Here is a 13,873-nt window from a genome sequence, read left to right as displayed (position 1 = left end):
TGTTCATTTAAAAAAAGAAAAAAAAGTCAGTCTCAAGGAACCAATCACTCGTTCAGTCCCACTCTCATTAATTTATAAATCTTCTCTCTTCCCCACTCTCTTTCTCTCTCTCTCCTCTTCTTCTCTTCTTCTCTCCTAAGCCGCTGCTGTCAAGGGAGAACAAAGCTAGGCAAGAGAAGAAACAAAAGAAGAATTCAAAAGATATAGAAGCCATCTAAGGATCACATCTACAGGCGTTCACATGACATTCGCCGCCGGCGACTGCTCCGACAACTGACTCTTCCGTCATGGGTGACACCAGCGAGGTCGCCAAGACCTTCCGAGCTTTAGTCGAGAGCGCTGACCGTAAGTTCACTAGGGTTCGTGATGTCCCTTCCTACAGTCGTGGGCACAACCATTACTTCCACAAGGTCTTTAAGTCTTACACTCGCCTCTGGAAGTTCCAGCAAGAGAACCGTTCGAAGCTCGTCGAGGCTGGTCTTCAGAGATGGGAAATCGGTGAAATTGCTTCTCGGATTGGTCAGCTTTACTATGGTCAGTACTTGAGGACTAGTGAAGCCAGGTTTCTTCTCGAGTCGTACATCTTCTATGCAGCTATACTCGATCGGGGTTATTTTCAGGGACCCAAAGGGGTTGCCAAGGATCTCAACTTGAGGTACAAGGAGTTGAGGTTCTATGCGAGGTTTCTGGTTGTTTCTTTGCTCTTGAATCGGTCCGAGATGGTGCAGATGCTCGTTGAGCGGTTTAAGGATCTCGTTGATGACAGCAAGGCTACTTTTCGGGTACTCTCTTCTATTGCCCCTACTATTACAGCTAAAACGAAGTTCGTCTTTCCAATTTTTATCTTACTTTAAAGTGGACGGTTGAGGATTATGAGTAACTGAATTGGACGGATCCTTAGTATCGTTATTGGAAGCTTAATTTATAGAGAAGATGTGTAGTTTTGTATTCTAGAGGTTGATTCTGGATACAGATTCCTCTATCCGTTTATTGAATTGATGCCAATTAATTTTACAAATAAGACGAGTTTAGGATTTATGGTGCAGATATACAATTTTGTATTTTGTATTTTGATTTTGAAAGTAGATTCTTCGTTATGGCATAGATGATAATATCTTGATTCAACCCATCTTAGTTGGGAGTTTGAAGCAGGTTTATGCTTATTATGTGATTGTTTAGGATGTCTGAAGATCCTTCTATAATTAATATAAGGGTTAGTTACTTGAGCTGAGTTTAAATGGATGCTCTAAAAATATTAAAATATATAAATTACTTAAGGAAAAGGGTAAGAGTAACATTCTGTGTAGCAAGAGAAATCACAGAAATAGGATCCATTGTTGTTTTCAGTTAGATGATCAGCACAGGTAAAGGGTGAGAAAGGGAGCTGGGGAGTTTCATGACAAGAAAATGCATGATACATGTGATTAACTTGTGGAATATCACTTTTTAAATTTTAAATCTAATCAACAAATGCCTTTTACAAAACCAAGTACAGCTTGATTCCCTCTTTGTTACAACATCAATGGAGCTTTAATGCTCTATATAGTACCTTAGTCATCCAAACATGATTGGAAGTGAAACATTATGCCTTCCTGTATAGAAATATGTGGTCGTCATAAGCTCTTGTTTTAGAGGAAAGAGGATGACATTATATTTTGTCTAGCACAATTAAAGACCAATTCATCCAGAACTTCTGAAACTGAGCTTGAAGAGATTGTTTGATGCCATATAATGTGGCAGGGGATCAGAAACAAAGGAATAAGTTGATTCTGATAATTAAGTGGTGGATTCGATTTGTTAGGAAGTTTAAGCCAGTAAGCTGCTGTAGTTGACAATCAATTCTTCTATCAGATTATTCATGATGAGAAAGAATTTTATCAACCCAAGTAAAACATACTTTTGCCTTCTGTAGTCCGTGGCAGTCTGGTTAAATGCTCGTTTAGCTGTAGGGGCCTTACCATGACTTCCATTAAGATTGGTTTCTTTTCACCTTGTTAATGAACCTCAAAGTTCCATACTTTATTCCATAAATTGTTTAAAAATTATATTTTATATTTTAATTTCTTCTGAGGCATTCTATTCAATATTATCTCTACAAAATTTTCTCTGTTCATATTTATGATAGGTAAAAGTTCACTTTCTGGGGTATAATTTCTTGCACTCCTCCATTGTTCCGACTGACTCTCGCTCTCCCCCCCCCCCCCCCCCACCCCCCCCAAAAAAAAAAAAAAGAGTTGGACCTCTTCTGTTGTTTAATATGCAACTCTAAAAGAATATCTGGATGTCAGATTTTTCTTTTGATACTTTGGTCTTCTGCTCCCCCCTCCCCCACCCAAATCAGTTGTATGAGTGCTGATGTTTGTTTTTCTGGCCTTGCACTTGAACTATATGGGATTGTTTATCATTTAAAAATGTCATTTAGTTTCTGCTTATAACTCGTATTGTTATATTCAGGGATATTTTTATTCTTGTATTTAATTCATACTATCTCCAGAATTTATTAAAAATGAAAAAAGAGAGGTTCAATATTATAACCAGCTTAAAATATATTTAGATCGAATCTTTTCTTCCCTTAGTATGACCTTTCTACCATGTCTTTCAGGAGAATAGCTTCAAAGAATGGAAGCTAGTGGCGCAAGAAGTTGTACGGTTTTTGAAGGCTGATATAGCTTTTATAAATGCTAGGCCACTCCGCTATTGTGCTATATTTGACTCACATCCTACTTCACTTCCATATGTAGCTCGATTTCATGCAAAGAAAGTTCTGAAATTGAAAGATGCATTGCTGATGAGTTATCACTGGAATGAGGTAAACTGGTTTTACATGCTTATAAAGAAGGGTCATGTAGTTTCTGTCCATCTGGTAATCCCACAGGAAGTTACAGTAAAGGCATGAATGCCACCGATTCTTTATTGTCCATTTTCAGGTCAAGTTCATAGAACTAACTCTGGACACTTTTAGAATGCTGCAATGTTTGGAGTGGGAGCCTAGTGGATCCTTCTTCCAAAAGCGTCCAGTGGAATTAACCAACAATGGTGCAAGTGACCAGTCTGGAGCCTCTGGAATCATTGATATAAACCTTGCTATGGATATGACAGATTCAAATTTACCCCCAAATCCAAAGAAGACTATACTCTATCGTCCGTCAGTAACTCATTTGATATCGGTGAGTGTGGAAGTTGTAGCTATTTCTCCCACCTCCCCCCCCCCCTCTCCCCCACAGTTCCATTTTACCCTTTTCCATTTGTTATATACTAACCTTCCTCTGTTGGTTATTGTTTTGTTTTGACTTGTTCCTTTGTTACCCTGTTGGGGGTCTCATTTGTTAGACCTTTTATTGGAATTTGTCTTTAAGAGTGAGGGAACATGATGGCGAAATATGCAACGAGTCAAGAGGCACAAAAGTTTAGGGCTGCAGAACTAACCCAGAGAGAGATATGATCACCTGGGATGCATCCAGACCTGTTATGTCAGGGTTTAAGGTTTAGGTCAGCAGGACCAACCTTGAGAGAGGAAGAGTATGATGACCAGGTTGAGGCAGTCATACAGACTGGCCTGTTGGAGGTTTCATGGGTTGTGGCCTCTGTTGAGGTCTTTCTATTGAGTAAAATTGTGGAATCATGACCAGACTCAGACTGATGCAACCACGCCTGTAATGTCAAGTTCTGTAGCCTCTACATGGTAGACAAGCCCCAGGAGAGATGGGAGGCTTTAGAAGTTGACAGTGAAAGACAGATCGGAGGCAATGTTTAGTAAGAAAGAAAGGGGGGACGGGAAACATACTTCTAGGCCATCAATGTAATGGTAAACCAAGAAACTTGATAACAGACTCCCCATATCAGTCTCAATTTGATTCATTCCTTGAAGCATTTGATTGTCAAATCATATTATGATCTCATTTTAGTTTCCCTTTGTTCTTGCTTGGGCACTTGGACTAACTCAACATGGAAGGCATTATTATTCGCAGAAATTCTGCTCAAAAGTTTCTGTGAGGAATTTTATGCAATTCCAGTGTCTCCTTTAATCATTTCCCTCATCAAATCTGATCAATGATAAACTATCATGCTTGATATGATTAACTTCCAAAAAGTGCAACAATGCTGTTGTAGAATTTGATGCAAATACTATTGTTATTTGAGAAGACCTCTTTTCTCTGCTTCACCTTGGCTACAACTTCTTGGTGATATAGTGTTGTGGGTACGATGTCTTGAATTCCATCTGTGGCAAATGTGGTTGATTCCAAAGGGCTGTCAAGAAGCAGAAGCTAAGGTATATGGGTATTTCAGTAAATTTCTTGTATAGGGTCTCGCTATATAATTGTGGCGAGGGTTCTTTCTCTGTAAGCAATCTGAGAGAGGTGCGAGGATGAGCATTGTAATCCTATTCTCCATTGATTGTGAAGTAGGATCTCATCTCACAGTGGACATAGGCAATTTGGCCGAACCACATAAATCTATGTTCATTGTGGGATTGTTTGTTCTTGTTTTCCCAGTTATGTTTCTACATGTAGGAGCTCTTAGAAAATTGAGAAATGTTCAGATGGTCTATAGGTGCCCTTTTACCAATACCACCATAAGGCATACATGCTTATTCTTGTACTTCAACTGTCACCTGGCTATTTAATGCAGTCCTTAAACCTTAAATGCCAATTCAGAATTTAGCATTAAAATTAGGCTGCTGAGTGCTGACAGCCCCATTTTTAAAGTGTATACTTGGGTCTGTCTAGGTAGGTTTCAGACTTGGTAGAGACAGAAACACAGAATTGTGTGGAGGGATTCAAATAATTTGATAGGCTATAACAGGTAGCCATTCAGAAAGCAACACATAATCATGACAAAAATCAGAATAGGAAATTAACAGAAAGCAACAGATCTGACTTATGTACCAGAATATAAGATTGATGTTTTTTTCAGATCTGAACAGAGAGGACATGAGACCAGAAAACAGGACAGTAACAGGACTAAAATTGAATCTCAGATCTGAATTCAAAATATGAAATAAATAGGTTCAGAACAGATCAAGATTTCATTGTCTAATAACAGAATATAGAAATTTCAAGAAAGCCCCCAGATTTGTTAAAATTACAAATGAATCCAACTAATTATTAAAAAATCCCCCAACTTAAAAAATACTTTCTAATTTACCCCGCCTCAAATAATAACTTTATTTGATGGTGAATTTGGAGGTGGCATTCACATTGGATTAAGGCTGCTGGCTCTCCTTTAGAAATATAAATTGATAAGATTGCATTTTATATGGACAGGTTCTTGCTACGTTGTGTGAGGAGCTCCCTCCAGAGAGCGTGTTGCTGCTCTATATATCAGCATCAGGTTAATCTCACTTCTTTACTTATATTTTCAATAAGCTAAAAATTGCCACACCGTAACAGAGTCACTGCTGTTCACTTCTACAGGAAAGGCTGGTCAAAGTCCTCAGATGGAAAGTTCGAAAGCTCCAAGGATCCCTTCAAACATGAAAGTTGCTTCTCAGACATCTCATGATCACTATTATTCACTGTCTGGAGTTCCAAATCATGAAAAGGGAGATTCAAGTGACTATTACCAGAATTCTTTATGGTTGGGACCTAGAGGTAGTGGAGATGTGTTTGTCTTGAATGTGTTGAAGTACAGTTTAGTTCATTTTTTTTTCTTTTTCAGTCTCATCACGTTATTCACTTATTTGTGGGCAGAATTATAAAGTTGTTTGCATTTTTTCATGTTCAACTCACCCTTATAAAGATTCCCTTTGTTTTTCAGGTTCAAACAACCTTTATCCTGGTGATATCATTCCTTTTACTAGAAGACCTTTATTCCTGATTATTGATAGCGATAATAGCCATGCATTCAAGGCAGGTTTGTCAAAACTTGGTTTTTACTTGGTAGACTATTTTCTTTTATCTTGAAGCAATGTGAACCTAATTTCTTTGAAAGGCACTTAAGGTCATTTGACAATAATTTGTTTGGTTTCCAGGTCTTCTTTTTAACTTATATATATATATATATATATATATGCTACTATTATATAAAAGTACAAATTACCTTTTGATGTTTGGTATACTTTTCACTTTACAAAATACCCTTTGATACTAGGATGCTTCCATCCAAGCCAGTGGATATTTCAATAGACCCTCATCAAAAGTTTGGTGTCAATGGTGGTGATTCTCTCATAGATGTTGATCAATACAGGAGCTTGGTAGGAAAATTGATATATCTTACAATTATCAGGCTTGCCATTTCTTTTGTTGTTGTTCTTAGTCAATTCATGCAGTCTCCTCAGAAAGCTCATTGGGATGCCGCTGTTCGAATCCTTCATTATTTGAAGGGTGCCCCTGGTAAAGGGTTAATTTATCGTCCTAATAAGCATGTGGGTTGGTTGCCTTTTTCTGTTGCTGAATGGGTTGGCTCAGCCAGTGATCGTTCTACTATAGTGTATTGCACCTTTTTTGGGGGGTAAACTGGTTAGTTGGCGGAGCAAGAAACATATGACAATTTCCAGGTCAAGTGCTGCAGCAGAGTGTAGGGCCATGGCTCATACTACTGCCGAGCTAATGGTCTTTCCTTCTTGAGATGGGTTTTCTTGTGCCTACACCTATGAAGATGTACTATGACAACCAAGCAGCTATATATATATATATTGCTAGCAATCTAATCTATCATTAATGGACCAAACACATTGGGGTGGACTATCATTTTGTTCGAGATGAAATGTTGAAGAAGCTAGTTGAGTCTCCATTTGTTTCGTCTTCAGATCAGCTTATATGTACTAAGCCCCTAGTTTTCGTCATTGTTGTATCAAGCTAAGCGTGGGTGACTTGTATGCTCCAGCTTGCAGGGGAGTATTAAAGCTCTACGAGCAATTCTATCCTATCAATCTTAGTATTCTGCCCCATTAGTTTTAGTTTCTCTTTGCTTACTACAATAAGTAGGTTAGGGGTATTTTTGTCCCCTAACTTACCCCTCTTATTCAGATATATATATGTATGTATGTGTATGTGTGTGTGTGTGTGTGTGTGTGTTTGAGTGGAGTGGCTTGCGATAGGGCACAACTCACTATCGCAGGCTGCCTCCCACACATAGGTCGGTAGCCTCTCTTTATCTTTGTTTTCTCTTGGTTTGATTACTTAGATTCTGGTTTGCAACCCCCTTCATGGTCAAATTTATCCTTCCAACATCCTTTTGTAAAGTAGGTTCTTGATAGATAACTTATTAGTGATTCATCCTTTTTCTTAGGAAAAAATGATGTAGATCACATCCCATGGAAGATAAATTTTCATATTTGAGTTTGGTTCAGTTTTTTGAATCAACTTGAACTTGCGATTCAATAAGTTAGGCCAAATTAAAGTCTCCAATGGGTTATATGGGTAATGATTAAGTAATTTTGAGTTTTATTTTGGAAGAACCCCATTCGTTAAGCCCAAATATGGGTTTAAGGAGTTAGTTTCTAAGTTGTAATGGTAGTTACTTCTAGGCTAAGTTAGTATTACTACTTGGTTGTTTCCTTTTTCTTAAGAATTTCCAATTTTTGAGAGTTGCCATATTGTAAAGGATCTCTCTTTCTATTTGGAAGAGTTTCCTATTTTATGATGTAGCTATCAACTGTAATAAATAAAGGAGGGGGGGGGGGCATGCTGCCCAGAGATTTTGACTGTTGACAATTTTGCTCCGTGAGAGTGAATGTGCATTGGTGAATCAGTCACAACCAAGGTGGTGAAGCCTTGGAGGAAGGGTGGTGAAGCCCAACCGCAAGCCATAGGTGGTGAAGTCTTTTGGCCTTACCCCCTTCTATATTCTTCTTCTTCATTTACTGTTCCGCAGAACTTTCCAACAAGTTTTCTTATCCAAGTGAGACCTACTTTGGGTGACTTCTGATCTCTATTTTGTGTTACATTGTTATATCTACCTTTGCTTTTGTTCCTCACATAATATTCTACAGGTTTTATCTTAGTTTACTTTTCTGTCCATTCGGTGCAACATAACTTGAGACATTCATTACTCTCTATGATGGAGGGCCTGTAGAGAAAGGGAAGAAATCCCTAAGTGAACTCAGAGTTACAGGGGAGAAGAGAGGAATAACACAAAGAGGAGGGGAGAGGGGTCACACGTCTTGCATCGTACCCGGCACTAAAACCTTCAATTCAATTCATCATTGCAAATATCTGTCTACTAAGTTGGGTTACATGCCTTTATATAATAAATTGAAATCAAAACTTGCCTAATCAAAATCTAAAAATCTAAAACTGAAATAGCAACTACTAATTACTTCCTAAATTCTAACTAATAAAATTAGAAACAGAATAAAATTTAAGGTGGTAACCCCCTGATGGACTAACAACTAGCCCAAATAAAAGATTACATATCTCCCAAATAAAATAACCCAATATTTCCTAAATAAAGTAAATCCTAAAATAAAATCAGATCTGGTTCGTCTTGGTTGAGATTTCCCAAAGGGTGAACCGGCAGTTCAGCCTCAAATCTGCATCACTCTAATCCATGGTTGGATGATCCTCAATTTTTAGTATGTTTTACTTCTCCCCTCTACATCAAATGCAAATTTGGTGTTCATCCAACCAGCCACTTGTTAGTTCTAGTGGTGGTTTTTTTTTTCTTGGGGGGTGGGGTTAAGTTTCTAATTCCGGATTTTTAGTTTCTGTTTCTATCCTTGTTTGTTTCTCCCAATTTAACCGTCATCTTGCTTTGATATTTTAACCACATAGTCACCCCATCGGTGCCTCTATTCTGTATTAGTTTCATTTCCGTTTGATGTAGGGTTTGTTAATTTTAACTCCATTTAGTTTCTACCCTATATCTCAGTTTTCTGGTTTACTGCGATTATGGTTTCTCATACGTCTGCTAGTCTTTGTTACTTCAGCCTTGCTTTCCTCATCAAAAAGTATATCAATAATTTATTCTCTTTTTCCCTCTCACGTCCTTCCCCCCTCCTCACCCTCTTACAAGTCTCTTCTGCTCTCCCATCCCTCCCATTCTCCCCCTCACCCTCCCCCTAATTCTCTTCCTCAAACAGTATCACCCTCTCTCTCTCTCTCTCCCTCTCTCGATTTTAAAGTCATCTCTTTGCTCTTTTTTGGGGTTTCCCTTTTCATTTTGAAAGACCACTGTTTCACCCAACAAGTAACAGTGAAAATTTCTGTATTGGTCTTCACAAGGTTTTGTTCATGTTTTAGAAGTAACAATGTAGATTAATTCACTGTTGCTATTACATTTGTAGACAATGCTTGAAGCACAAGCTAGTCAGATATACCACTGCAGGTACATAATTAACTTATAATGATCAGTTACTACCTCATTTAAGATGACTCTCCTTTCCCTTGAAGTTGAATCTAAATGAGAAGATGCCTAAGAACTAAAAAAACTGGACAGAAATATTTACTGTTATTTTTTGCCCTTATTACGACCACGGTTCCTCCATTGCCCACCAACCCAACACTACGTCCCCTCTTTTTTATTTCTGTAGTATAACTTTTAAACCTGGATTCCATTATCAGTACTAAATACATACCCATAACCAATGATTACATTAGATAAGACCAATGCATTTTGTTAAACTACCGACTGCCTCAACAAGTATAAGTATATATATATATATATATATATTTTATATATATGCATATATTTAATATTCATCGTTGTTGCTCATGACCAAACCATCTCAGTTGAGTTTTGCTCATCTTATAATTTATTGGTGCTACTCCTAAATTCTTATATCCTTCATGGTTTTCCCACTTGTTGATCTTGTCCTTGTACCAGCTACCTAGTCCTGTGTTTATCTCTTTATTGCCCAATATTCTGTGCCATGTTGCCATGTACGTACATCAATCACATAGGAGACCTCACAACCTTTCTCTGCTCAAACTCTATGGGCAGGATCCTCTTCAATCTCTTCCTCCTCATTGATGATTGAACTAAGATGGAGAAAATGGTTACCTTAGGATCAGCTCGTCCATAACCAGCACAGAGAGATAGAGGTTCAATGTTGACCCTAGGTGTAATGAACACTCATTTTCTTTACTCCATCTCCCAATCTCCCTAATTCTCAATCAATTTCCGCAAACTTTGAGATCTTAAAAGTGATACGGACAGTTTCTGAGCAAAAAGATGCTGTGAACCAAGTTCGCATGAGAAGCTCTTTATGCTCGTGGCAGCTTAGGTTATGGACCTGAAGTGGTCTTTGGTGTTTCAGCAGCTCATCGTCTTGACATGAGACGACTTTAGGCTAATAAAGTTTGGCCAAGCAGCAAGTGAAGTGTTTCTTGCATGTGCAAGAGAGCTCATTTTGTATCATAAATTCTGAAAACAAAGGGGGAAAAAGATTATTATCCTCATGACTTGGATCTAAAGAAAAAAGGGTGTACCCATTGTACAAGGCTACCACCACTGTGGGTATCTAGGGAGGGTTATAATTTACGCCACCTTACCCTACTTTGCGGAGATGTTGTGATGTAGGGGATTTCCTAGAAGACTAGGGTCCCTACAAGAGTGACTCAATTAAGGTAAGACAAACTTAAGGGGGTCTTGGGATTAGGTTGGGATTTAGATATGCTCAACAAAACAAGATTCAACATGCAATAAATAAAGACAAAGAACATGTAGCCAGAAGCAATATCAATCTAAGCGAAAAAACACATAATAACTTACTAAAGCTTCAAGTGGGGACATGGGGAAGGGAACAAACGTCATGCGAATGTTGCGTTCAGCACAAATCAAACTGGACACCAAATAAGATATGCAAACAATCAATGTCCTCTAACAGCCAACTAAAATAGAAAATCAGCAACGGTTTTGGAGATATAACAGTGAAGAAATGTCTTAAAACAGTAGCTAAAACAGGCATAAATGAAGGGGCAAGGGCTGGTTTCAATGATAATGGACTGCAAACATATAACAGGGGATTAATGGGGGTGGGGGTTTTAGTTTAATTACTTACCTGCCCACTGTCCAAACAGAGAAGAGAAAAAGAAATCGAGGTCTACCGAGATTGAGGATTGCTGCCCAGATTGAGTGCTGTAGAAGAAAACCATCCAGAATTATTGCAGCTCTTGTTTGCTTGAAGGGAGGACAGCCTTTATTGACAATAGTACAGAGAATAAAGTGCAGCAGCCAGTCTTCGATTGCTTGAAGAAGAGGCAGCAATATCCCTAACAGTAGTGCAGGAAGACAGTGGTACTTTGATCGATCCTTGGCTGTTTGAGGGAGGAGCACCTGTCTTCAACAATAATACCAGAAAAAAAATAGAGAGGCTGCAATATTGAGACAGCCAAGAGAAAGAGGGAGAGGAGTAGAAACTGAGAAAAAGAAAGGAGGCGAGAAAGAGAGGAACCGAGAGAGGGGAAAAGAGAGGGATTAACGAGAGGGAGAGAATCGTGAGAGGGGTGGGGAGGTTTGCTCAAAGGCTGCTTTCAATAATTTTCATTGATTCCATCGTGGCCTAGGCCACTACATAAATGATAAACTTAGTTACTAAAAATAAAAAAGGTTAATTGGAAAGTAAATAAAGACTTTCTAAAAACTAACAACTAGTAAAGTAGTTTCCTAATTAATTAAAAGACTAACAAGGAAAAGAATATTCTAAAAATAAACTACTAAACTAACAACTAATGGGGCCCACAAGATTTGCTGAGATCTAGAAAGAGAGAGAGAGGGACTCGATCCAGTGCTGGGAAGGCTGGATCGAGCCTCTTTTTCTTCTTCTTTCTATTCTTCCAGCCACAAAGATAGTTGTTTCTTCTTCTTCTTGCGTCTGTACACCTTGATGTCTCCATCAGGTTGTTTCCCAACTCGAACCTACGACCACTAAGTCGCAGTGGAGCAACCTTATAGTTGCGTAATGGATCTGTGAACTGAAATTTTATGCAGGATGTGGTGGACTTGTCTATCAAAGGTGATTTTGCAAAAAAAAAAAAAAAAACCATTTTCACAGCACTGTTTCTTGAAGAGATACCCAGGAAAAAGAAGCTTACTGCATGTTGGTATTTTCCTGCCCCAACATCACTATTTCCTTCTAATGGTAGATAAGCTGAACCAACGATGCTCTTCTACATACTACATATAGAAAACCTTTATGGTGGTTTACGAGTCAAGCATTGACAGTTGATGTGGGCTGTGATGCTAGCCTATGTCTAGTAAGCCTTTCTTTTGAAGGATGGTGTCAAGAGTATAAACTTTGCAAGGGAACAATTTTGCTCAACTTATATGATGTGTGACTTTTAATATTGAGAAATTACAATATAGATGATCTGGAGCAACCAACAACAACAACAATCATAACCTTATCCCAACTGAATGGGGTCGACTACATGGATCCAATATGAAAAATAAAAAGTAAAGAAGCAAAAGAGAGGTTAAAAAGAAGGAACTTGGGGAATAATAGAAGAAGGTACAATAGTATAGAGAGACGCATCATGGAAACCCCCCCTATAGGGGGTCGGCAACACAGGTCCTTGCCCTCCATGAAGCTTTATCTGAAGTCATACTAGGGTCGAGCCCTACACTTTGCATATCGTTTTGGACTACTTCGTTAATAGTCATCTTTGGCCTACCCCTACCTTTTCGAGCTGTCTCCAAATGGATCTGGTCATTTTTCCTTACTAGGGCCTCCAAAGGTCTTCGTTGAACGTGACCATACCACCTCAATCGGCTCTCACGGAGTTTATCTTGGATTGGTGCAACCCCCAAATCATTTCTAATATGCTCATTCCTTACCCTATCTATCCTGGTCTTACCTCGCAGACCTCTCAACATTCTCATCTCCGCAACACTCAGCTTATTCAAAGTACTCTTCTTGATTGCCCAACATTCCGCTCCATACGTCATAGCTGGTCGAATAACTGTCTTGTAAAATTTTTCTTTGAGTTTAATAGACATTCTTTTGTCATATAACACTCCCAATCTGGAGCAACCAAGTTTGTCAAAACATTAGCAACCCCTAGTTTTGCATGGATGATAACGTCCATGAGTGAGGTACTGTCTACCTTGACGTGAAACAATAATGTCTAGGACCCTGTTTATTATATATTTCGTATTTTCCTATGTCGAAGTTCCTTTAATGATGCATGATGGAGTTCAGCAGGGACCTTTGGCGCACCACCCTGAACTTTTGTGCTGCAGTGTCTCGAAGAACCCATAAATTTATCATGATAACTAATTCCAGCTTTTATACTCTAAACTGGTGGTTCTTAATTTTTGCTGAGAATTTGCAGTCGGTGTCTTCAAATTCTGTGGAAGTTCTTAGCCATGTTCTCAATGTGATCCTTTAGTTTCTATGCTGGTTCATGATATTTTGTAGGCACCTTCTGTATTCTTCCTTCCTTGTGAAGATGGTTGCTAATATGCCAATTTTTTTTTTTTCAGGTTGTGCATAGTGCAGAAAGAGGAGAGGCAACTGCGCTACTTCTTTCTCCTGCAAGGCCAGTATTCCGAAACTTAACAGGGGCTGATCTAACCCAGAATGGTAGTCAGTTTACATTTTTCCTTTCTTGTCCTCTACAAGCTTTTTGCCAATTGGTTGGCCTCTCAACTTCTGATACTGATGCGGTGAGTCAGTGGGGAACTCAGGGTACTTTCTGCTGAGATGTAGCCGTTTGCTTGTTCTGATGTGATCATGGGCTTCTCTTCCAGGAAATGTACAGCAAAGCAGACAATGTACTCTCCACTGCCTTTTCTGAGTGGGAAGTGATACTCTGTAAATCAACTTCCCTGGATTTGGTGTGGGCCCAAGTTTTATCTGATCCATTTCTGCGCCGGCTTATTCTCAGGTACCAACTCTCTGAATATCATTAACTGCAGTTATCTGCACCCTAAATTCAGTGTTCAAAACATGCCATTTAATGTTAAGTCTAGCTGTTCCCCCACCCCACCT

General features: G+C 38.8%; 1 protein-coding gene across 2 annotated transcripts in view; it reads left to right on the top strand.

The window, feature by feature from the left end:
• The window catches only part of LOC122074136 (protein SCAI-like), a 14,885-nt gene continuing 1,012 nt past the window's right edge, over positions 1 to 13,873 (top strand). The window contains exons 1-8 of one of the 2 annotated variants that reach the window (XM_042639001.1): positions 8 to 782; positions 2,603 to 2,809; positions 2,928 to 3,167; positions 5,265 to 5,331; positions 5,415 to 5,591; positions 5,758 to 5,849; positions 13,366 to 13,548; positions 13,633 to 13,769. In XM_042639001.1, coding sequence (XP_042494935.1) covers positions 288 to 782; positions 2,603 to 2,809; positions 2,928 to 3,167; positions 5,265 to 5,331; positions 5,415 to 5,591; positions 5,758 to 5,849; positions 13,366 to 13,548; positions 13,633 to 13,769 — 1,598 coding nt within the window. In that variant the 5' untranslated portion in view covers positions 8 to 287. Of the gene's footprint in view, positions 783 to 2,602; positions 2,810 to 2,927; positions 3,168 to 5,264; positions 5,332 to 5,414; positions 5,592 to 5,757; positions 5,854 to 13,365; positions 13,549 to 13,632; positions 13,770 to 13,873 lie in introns of those variants that run through there. The other variant, XM_042639002.1, reaches the window with a different exon arrangement.

Source organism: Macadamia integrifolia, chromosome 3 (genome assembly GCF_013358625.1).
Source record: "Macadamia integrifolia cultivar HAES 741 chromosome 3, SCU_Mint_v3, whole genome shotgun sequence".
NCBI lineage: Eukaryota > Viridiplantae > Streptophyta > Magnoliopsida > Proteales > Proteaceae > Macadamia > Macadamia integrifolia.
This window is presented reverse-complemented; position numbering and strand designations above follow the sequence as displayed.